This window comes from Loxodonta africana, chromosome 16, assembly GCF_030014295.1.
Source record: "Loxodonta africana isolate mLoxAfr1 chromosome 16, mLoxAfr1.hap2, whole genome shotgun sequence".
Classification (NCBI taxonomy): Eukaryota; Metazoa; Chordata; class Mammalia; order Proboscidea; family Elephantidae; genus Loxodonta; species Loxodonta africana.
Genome location: NC_087357.1, coordinates 61,482,041 through 61,491,893, shown reverse-complemented (window position 1 = coordinate 61,491,893; position 9,853 = coordinate 61,482,041). Strand labels below are relative to the sequence as shown.

General features: G+C 36.7%; 1 protein-coding gene across 1 annotated transcript in view; it reads right to left on the bottom strand.

Annotated features, from left to right (window-relative positions):
- Nucleotides 1-282: 282 nt before the first annotated feature.
- Nucleotides 283-9,853, bottom strand: part of REEP3 (receptor accessory protein 3) — an 87,729-nt gene continuing 78,158 nt past the window's right edge. Inside the window, exons 7-8 of the mRNA XM_064269628.1 lie at nucleotides 8,188-8,333; nucleotides 283-7,074 (exon numbers count right to left, since the gene is read on the bottom strand). Coding sequence (XP_064125698.1) covers nucleotides 7,018-7,074; nucleotides 8,188-8,333 — 203 coding nt within the window. The 3' untranslated portion in view covers nucleotides 283-7,017. The remainder of the gene's footprint in view (nucleotides 7,075-8,187; nucleotides 8,334-9,853) is intronic.

Genomic DNA, 9,853 nt, shown 5'->3' with positions numbered 1-9,853 from the left:
GGAACAGGATGATGGCCAGGCTTAAGAGGTTACCATAGCTCTGCGCTCACACATTGAGGAATCGGTCACTCCACTTCCCTCGTGTAACTCGTTTCAATTACACTCTACAATCTATTTAGAGGAGAGCAGCTTGCAGAGAGGAGGCACTGTCTAATCTAAATGAGGAAGCAATTATTACTTGCTGCAGCCTAATGTGCCTTGAGACTGTCGGGTCAAATATCAGCTTGATCTCACATAACCTCGCTCTGCGCTTTGGCAGTTTATTTATCGCTGCTTTTCTGAAAGGTTTTTTTTTTTTTTTCCTTCAGTAAGTTTGCAAAATTTAGTTCCCCCCATCATCAATGTCTTTTCTAATTTTAGATTTTAAATGGATTGTAAAGGCCACAACTTCTACAAATGGGTTAATATTAAATAACTATTAAAAAACATTTTTTTTGTTTGTTTTCTCATTAACATTTCAGAATATAGCAAAAAGAGTTCTGTCTTCCCTTTCTCTAATTTACCTCCCTGGGAGCCCCCTGCTAGATTTAATTTTATACATGTTGTAAACTATAAACAATACAGCTCCACTTTCCTACAACCTAACATATGGTGACTGTCTCCTGCTATATATCCTAACTGTACTCACTTCTAGCTTAAAGGCTGAATAAAAGTTCACCTCCTGGGTAAACAAGCACTTGGTCCTTTGTATGTATGTGTTTTATTAGTTAAAACCCAGTATGCAGCAACACATGAAAATTCTTTTTGTGAACAGAGGACATAAAAGGGTTTACAAGGTGTGGTTTGAAGGGAGGAAGCCATGGAACAAATGCTGGTGGAAAGGCGAGGAAGGAAAGCTCTTCCTGAGAGGATACACCTCCCTTTTAAGCTACATCCTCTATTCATATCTCTTCTTCCTGTTTGTCTCAGCCAATAGTAAATTATTTGCCTTTATTCTCTTTATCCTTTTCGAAAGCACCCTTTCTCCCCTTACTACTTTAAGAGCCAAATCTACTATGAACTTCAAATGACTCAAAAATTTTCCTACATTTAATCTTCTGATAAAAATGTGACATTTTTGTGTAATGCATAGGTAGCCTGGTACGAATCATTTCTCAGTTAGCTTTTAAAGCATCCTGTGATCTCAGAAATAACCTAGTGTTAGTGGAATTAGCAACCCAGAGCCTGAAGTCACAAAGATTATGGTTGCACCCTAGGTTGGTCACTATGGAGCCTAGAGTCTTCCATTTGTAAAATATGGATGATTAACTCTTCCCAAAATGTGAAGACAAACTGAGATACACATTAGTTATCACAACTGAATACAAGGGGCATCGGGAGCCTTGTAATGTACAATTCTTCTTCTTCTAAATCAACCATGTGCTCCAATATTCCCTTGCTTTCTAAGATAAACTAATAAAACCCAGGATTGGTACATTTCTACATACTGAATTAGTCACAAGACTTTGTATTTCAAGGTAAACAGTTTCTTTTGGAATTTAATGTTAAGGATAACTACTACTGACTTCTGGCACTACCATAATCTATTATTGTAGCCCTCAAATTTCGAGTAACTTAAATTAGGCCTAGCAATGATGAGGGAGAAATCTCCACATAGATCCCAACCTATTTCCCAATATTTTGAGATGCCACCACGTCAGAACATGTCAGAATTCAGCCAGCCACTCTACCCTGGCTTCCTCAACTCCTCTATTCATCGACCTGGTCCTATTCTCAGCATTGCTTTTCTCTTCCAAGGCTGATATTCAAAAGCATCTACCTCTCTTCACCTCCCTTCTCTCCCACAATCCTTTTTTGAAATAAGTATTCCCTAAAGACACCAGTTTTAAAGATGAGACCCTGTGAGGATCCTAGGGGACCTGAGTTTAAGAGTCATCTTGACAAATTTGCAAGACTATTAATGTTTCAAGAAATTCTGCCTTAAATAAAAGTTATGCTCTGACTACTCCAGGCGCGAGATGATGTGACCTGAACTAGGGAAAGTTGCAGCGGAGTGAGTTACATGGTCAGATTCGGCATGTAGTTTGGAAAGACCCCAAAGGAGTAACTAATGTATTGGACATAGAATGTAAGGGAAAGAAGAGAATCAGGATTTAAGGGGGAAAAAAAAAAAGAAAAGAAAAAAAATCTGATAGAAACCAAGTAAACTATTTAATAACCTAGAATAAATCCAAGTATAAATAATACTCAAATAATCCAAAAATTGATTTGGTAACAGTGAGCCCACTTTTTAAAAGCAAGAATGATTTATCTTAAATTAATTGCTATGCTTTCCTACTTGGGTGTAGGTATTGTGCAGAAACATATGGTGTATTGTACAAAGTAGGCACTCAATGAATATTTTTGAATGAAAAAATATTCATGTTAATTTGATTTATACACAATGCCAAAATACTATACCTTCCTTCCTCCTTCCCCTTGCCCTTTATCTGGGATTGCCAGGTAAAACAAAAAGTGAGCGTGGTGATTATCCTGCTTTTGTTGAGTACTGTCTATCTAGTAACCTACACTTACAATTACCAATCTTGTGCTTTAAAAATTCAATTAAAAGCATTATCTTATACAAAATCAATTTTAAAAACATTACCACAGCCAGATTATGAGGAGGGTGTCTCAAGGCTAGATTATTGACGGGTAGGTAAGAGAGGGCAGAATGTTTTCCAGGGAACACTGAATCAGTCTCTGACAGGATTTTCATTCCATAAATCTTTCTCAGGAACAGTCAACCACTTAAAGGGCGAATAAAACACTGAAAAAAATGCTGCGGTTCATGTATTCATTGTGTTCTTTCGAGTTTTTATTTACATTTCTAACCTGTCTGAACCATCGCAAAGATACGCCCCATAATAAAAATGAAAATATAAAGCCATTTTAAATGCTGCCTGGCAATATTTTACTGGGTTATGTCATAATGAAGGAATACAAAGAAATTTTTGTAGAAATAGGATTTCTTTCTAAAGCTTAAATGTGAGACAGACAAATGTCTGACTTTAAAACAGATGGAAGCCCAGAACATTCCTGGGATAGGTAAATGTGAATTTTGTGTTCTATTTTATGCCTGAGACAGTTAACCAATCCTAATGGATGGCTAGGGTGTCTATGCTATTGCTGTTCCTGTCTTTCCAACATTGAAATTTAACAATTCAGTGTTTCTTTTGTAATCCTATGGATGAGCATTCCAGAAAGTATGTGATTTTTATAATTTGCTCTGTAATTTGTACATATGTTGTCCATTAACTAATCAAGACATACTCAGTAATAAATAATACCAATTCATGGAATCCAACATATGTACTCTGACACAAGAAAAAAAAAAAAAAAAAAACAAGTTGCCACTAATAAAATGAGTTTATTTTCATATTAAAGTTTTCAAAAAACACACTTGTAAAATCATCCACATTCTGGGCTTAAAGATACAGCCTTTACAAAGGGATTAACAGTTTATAAAACTTTTTTCTTAATTGTTAAAGTTAACAGATTTAAAAGGTGTTAGAAGAGAAAACGTTATGGTCAGTGTTTAAAAAATAAACAGTTAATATACATTAAATTTGCAAGATACTAGTACAAGATTAAATGTTAAAAAACGCTTAAGGGAAAAAAGCTGTACTTTCTTTTCAGAAAATTTTAATCTACTGTGGGATACACAGTATCCCACAATAACAATGATCTCAAAATTTACCTAACTGCTTTGCAAATGAACCTACCAACACCAGAGAAAACAGAGAAAATTGCTTTCAATTACATAATACTTCCTTAATTTTCCTGATAAAAGATAATTGAGACGAAAATTTAGTCCATTCCAATTAAAAATATAAATTACTGATATGCAATATAAGATAGTAGTGTTTTTTTAACAACACAAAATTTCAAGCATTTTCCAAAAGCACAAACTGTGTTATTTCAGGACAAAATAAAATAAAGGTAGAAAAACACATTTTATCCAATCAAGATTTTACAGAAATTTGGAATATTTACATTATAATACTGCAGAAATCTTTGGTGGTGACATATGGATTATGTTCCCTGAAAACACTTTAATAATAATTTTGTTCTACCCATCAGTGTAGTCAAGTATTTATTATGAAAAAATGCTGGCAGTATCACTTTCTTGCCAAAATCCATATATACAGTGAAGTGTATGGAGGGGACCTTACGCAGGACTTAGGTGGGTTACTATAATTAATTACTTAGCATTGAAGCTTGCTTCTGGCTCATTTTCATACCAGAATAAGTATGGTAAAGAATGGATCAATTTTTACTTCTAAACAAACTCTGGAAATAGCTAATATTAATGAACAAGTTGAAAGACTATATAATAAAATAAAACAAAACACCAGCTACAGTTTCTAGATACATTAACTGGCTACCAAACAGGATCATAAATACGCTTGTGGATGTGATGCCCATGCAAGAAATGGTGGGGGGAAAGCAAGGCACTGTGGCTCTAGGGATAACTTAACTTCTCTTAAAACCGGGAGACTTAAAAAGAGAGAAAGGCAAAAGAGCTACCCTGCCTTAGAAGAAAATAAAGTATATAAGCCTGTATACAAAGTACAAAGGAAATGACATGCTAAAACACACATGAGGGAGAAGAACTAAAATTTAAGCCATGAGAGAAGAGGAGAAAGAGGAAATGACAGAACACCAAAATGACATCAAATGTGCAGAAGGATGCCACAAAAATATATCAAGAAGCATTGTGAAGTGTGAAGGGCACAGAGTTAAACAAGACTTGCACTACCTCTTCCTGACTGGTGTTACGTTTGATGAAATATTTTGATTCTAGAAATGTAGAGCGATAATTGCTCCAATTAAAAATAGTATTTATGAGTTTACTATGATTAAAGATTTGATACGGAGAGTAGACTTGAAAAAGATACAATGGTGTAAATCAGCCCCCACAGATACTGTTCTTGATACAAAGTCACTCTCATTATCTCATCACACAATTTGAGATGACACTGCCTTTTTGCAGAAAAGATAGCACGCTAGCGAGCATTTATATTGAGACGTCTAAAGCCAGCTGCCATCGAGTAGTCTGTGACTCGCGGTGGCCCCATGTGGGTCAGAGTGGAACTGCACTCCATAGGGTTTTTCAGTGGCTGTTTTTTGGAAGTAGATCCCCAGGCCTTTCTTCTGGGGTGTCTCTGGGTGGACTTGAACGTCCAACCTTTTTGGTTAGCAGCCGAGTGCATTGGCTGTTTGCACTACCCAGGGACTCCTACTGAAAAGGCTAGATCTAGGCAATATAGATAAAACTCTCTTCCAAGAGTTTATAACGAAAAATTACTACAGGAATTTTGAACAGAAATTAAGGAGTTTTTCCAGAAACTAAGAGGCGAAAAATTAGTCAAGGTAAAGCTGATAAAGTTATTCACAGAGTTAAACTTGAGGGGAAAAGAAATTGAATGAATTTTTACTTGGTGTTATGTATCAAGAATGAGATAAGCTAGAAAATATTTTAAAGCCAGGATCAAAAGGCAATGTATGAATTATCCTAAATAAAATAAAATAAACAGTTGCTATTGAGTCGATTCTATACTAAGGTACTCCTGAGGAAACATTTTCTTCTCAGTTAATACTCTGAAGAGGTCCTGAATATACATTACCAGCTGGCTTCATTTCTTAAAAGGTAGAAAGATCAAGATCCCACAAATCTTTCTCACTTTTTTTTTCTTTTGGACAAACAAGTAGAACAGATAAGTAAATTATCTGAGTAAGCATAATTGCACAAATTTGATTACCGATCACTAAAACCATCACCCAAAATATACTCACTTAGGGTTCATAATGCATAGTTACCAATGTAATTAATCTAAGAGTCTCAAAGTTCAATAACTCAAAATCCCTTAGATTAAAAAAAAAATTATATTTTTCTAATTGTTTCTCATATGTATTTTGCGTTGGCACTCAACTTCAGGAAATTATTTCAGCCAGGAGAGAAGTGATTCAAACGATTCTGGTTAATGCCAGGTTTGTAAGCCTGCGGCACATCTGATGCCGGGCTTGTGAAGTGGGTTGGCTGTTGGGCAAAGCCGTGAGCTAGAAGAAACCTAAGTGCTATACCTACGTCTGACTCTATTTCACAAGCTGCCATTTAAAAGCTGAAAATGTAACCAATGTTAACAAAAACATCTTAAATTCAACTACAATGTACAGCTAAGTATGTAAAATTGGTTAATGTTTAAAATCATTTCTTATTTGTAAAGGAGGTAATTAAAAATTGTTAAAATCGAACAATTAGCTGTATTTTCGTATTACTAAAATCAAACAAATTTAACAAATGAAACCCACGGGAAAAGAGATGATGTAATTCAAGGCATTAATGTGACATTTCAAACCGTGATAAACAACAATAAGATAGTGTCAGTAATATTTAAAATAAATGTACAGCCATAATATAAGTAAACAGTCTTCAAGTGTGCAAAACTATTTAGGAATAAAAGTGCAATGTGGATACCTGGTTTTGAAATACTTGCTTAAAAACTTTCTGTTGATGGTGGAAAATCCAGAAAGGGTTATAAAGGTAAAACTTTAGAGAATATATAAAACATACTTTATCATCTTGCATTATGCCCTTGTTACATTGCTGATGGGTTGGAGGTCTATTTAGTTACTACCTTCATGTGATGTATATAACATAAATACGGGTAAACTATAAGACAATACCATAAAGGCTGATGTATCCTGAACCACAAAAATACTCTTCCCAAGTATACTGTGGGTTTGCTTTTCATTTTATATTCCAGACACTCAACGTTATTGGTGAATTTAAAACAGACAACATGAGTTTTGATAATTTTCGATATACATATTAATAAACTTTACATAACTACCTTTAGTAGTCAAGATTTGGAAGTGATTGTTAAAGAAATAAAAACTACTTAAAGTGATGAAAGTAAACCCTATCACCGCCACAATTTAAAGAACTAATGTATAAATCCTGAATATATAATGTTAGAAAATGAAGTTGATGTATTAGTATAATTTGTCTTGGGACTCTTGAAGCACAGATGGCTAAAAGTACACCTGTGGTCTCTTCTTCACTTTATATTTTAGTGACCCATACCGCACCTGAAGAGAAAAATGTGTTGTTATTATGAATTACATGATTAATTACATAGGATAGAGTAGTTCATAATCATAGTAATATTTTTTTAACTTTCTATTATAAAGAGCAAACCCTGGTGGCATAGTGGTTAAGTGCTACAGCTGCTAACCAAAGGGTCGGCAGTTCGAATCTGCCAGGCGCTCCTTGGAAACTCTATCGGGTAGTTCTACTCTGTCCTATAGGGTTGCTATGAGTCGGAATCGACTCGACAGCACTGGGTTCTGTGTTTGGTTGGTATTATAAAGAATCAGTTATCCCATTATGCTCTTTTAAGAACTATCTATATGGGATCAAAGTGACAAGAGCAACTCAAAAGGTTAGATAAGAACCTTAGTGAGTTTCTGTTAATAGGGGGGAACAACTCAGAAAGGGAGGGTGAGAATGGTTGCACAACTCAAAGAATGTAATCAATGTCACTGAATAGTACATGTAGAAACTATTAAATTGGTGTGTTCTGCAGTGTATATTCTCAACAACAAAATAAATAATCAGTTATCCTTTAATTGTGAATTCAAAAGACAGTACTGTTTATGTACTCATAAAAGTATAGTTGGTTCCATATGGGGTGCATGTTTCAGATTATTATTATTACTAATGGTAAAAACATGAACTGTTATTGTTTATTCTTTGCTTAGCACAATGGCAATGGGCACTGGACGTAATGACCTAAGGCCATTCAAAACCTCCACTGCCTTCTGGGCAGGAAGACAATATGTTGTTTTGGATAAACTTTTACTATTTAATCATCATGTAGGGCTGATACAAAGCAAAACTATGTGGTTAATTTTTTTGTTGCTTTCCTTGCTTTACCAACAGGGCTGGCGCTGGAAATTCACGATAACTATACTATTTGCTATATGGGAGCACTATTTTCTACCCATGAAGGGAGACTAGGAATTTACCATTTTCAAAATTTCGAGTGATCCTAAAACATCTGATCTGAATAAAGAGGTTTAAACATAACTGCTCCTCTGCCATTCCAATCTGTCATTTCTGGGTCATTAACATCCACGATAATGCAGCAGGGAGATCCCTTAATACTCATCATTAGGAAAACAACTCTATGCTCAACTAACCTCTTTGCGACCTTTGGTGGTTTTCACAGACTTCATGCTTTGCGATCTTCGAAGTCCTCTGTGTGTTAACATCTCATCGTCTGAGTATGGCCCGTTCTCTTCTTCATCTGTTTTCTCCTCTCCATCTTTCAGTGGAATTCCATACCCTAAATGAGTTGTCAAAACAGGATGTTTTGGTGAAAGGATACTTAGGCAGGATGGCCTCTTCACTCTACTGCAGTCTTTCTGTTTGCAGTTCTCTGCGTGGTTCGCCTTGGCCAGGTTGCTCCTCTCCCTTGCCTATCTGGGATGTGCTCCTTGCTCTTCATGATTAACTTTTACCCCTTGCACTATTCTAGATTTCCTCCACAGAGTTGTCCCTGACCATTCTTATTTCTATTGTGCGTATTTCAGAATAATTAAAAAAATTTTTTTGAGTAGGTAACACATTCACCTTGTTCAAAAATCAAAGAACATAGACACATAGTAAAGTCTCTTCCCACTCTGTCTCCTTTGGTCAAAATTGGCGCTGGTAGGAGTTCAGTAAGGACACACGAAGACCAAACGAAACCAAATCAATTGCCATTATGTCAATTCTGACTCATGGCAACACTATGTGTGTTAGAGCTCCACAGATTTTCAATGGCTGTGAACTTTTAGAAGTATATCACCAGGACATCCTTCTGAGGCATGCCTGGGTGGATTCAGTAGCCCAGTGCTTAACTATTTGCACCACCCAGGGCCTCCTAAATAAGACTCAGAGAGACTAACTAGAAATTTGGGCAAGTTGTATTCACTGGAAAGTCCCTGTGTGGTGTGAAGGGTTTGCACTGGACTACTAACTTAAAGGTTGGCGGTTCAAAACCATCCAGTGGCACCATGGAAGAAGTCCTGGCAATCTGTTTCTGTTAAGATTACAGCCAAGTAAACCCTATGGCGCAGTTCTACCCTGTAACATACCGGGTCGCCATGAGTTGGAATCGACTAGAAGGCCAAGGAAAAAAAATGTTTACTGGGGGAAGGTGATGGAGATGTTGCAGCTGCTGAACCAAAACCCAGACAGATGGGTTACCATAATTGGAAACACTGCAGACTGTGACGACAGATGTTAGTCAAAGAGAGGACCCAGCATCAGGAAGGCCAGTAAGAGAACATGTGGGCGTGCTAACAAAGACTTCATATTAGCCAGCATGCAAACATCCAGGCTGTCTGGTAGGTTACTGTCAGGAAGTAGGAGAGCAAGGGGCTGGGATCCAGGGAAAAGAACTCTCTCGTCCCTGAAACACTTGTTCTCAAATTTTAGCACATACCAGAGTCACCTGGGGAACTAGTTAATACACGGATTGCTGGGCCCCACCTCCAAAGTTTTTAAGTCAGTAGGCCTGGGGCTGGGCTGAGAATCTGCATTTCTAACAGGTTCCCAGGTGATGCTTATACTACTGGTCTGGGGCCTACACTTTGAGAACCACTGCCTGAGGTTCTTGGAGAGAGCAAGACAGGTGCCCAAGTCTAAGGCAAGCAGAATACTAGGTAAACTATGAAGATGGCGGTGAGGTTACAAGGCTCTGTTAAGTTTCAAATTTTCCTTTAATAGAGATAAAGGAGCACAACTAGTAAATTTTCAGGTAAGGAAAAGCAGAAGGGTTTCCAGGCTCAGGAGGAGGCAGGGATAGGCTCCTTGCTTATC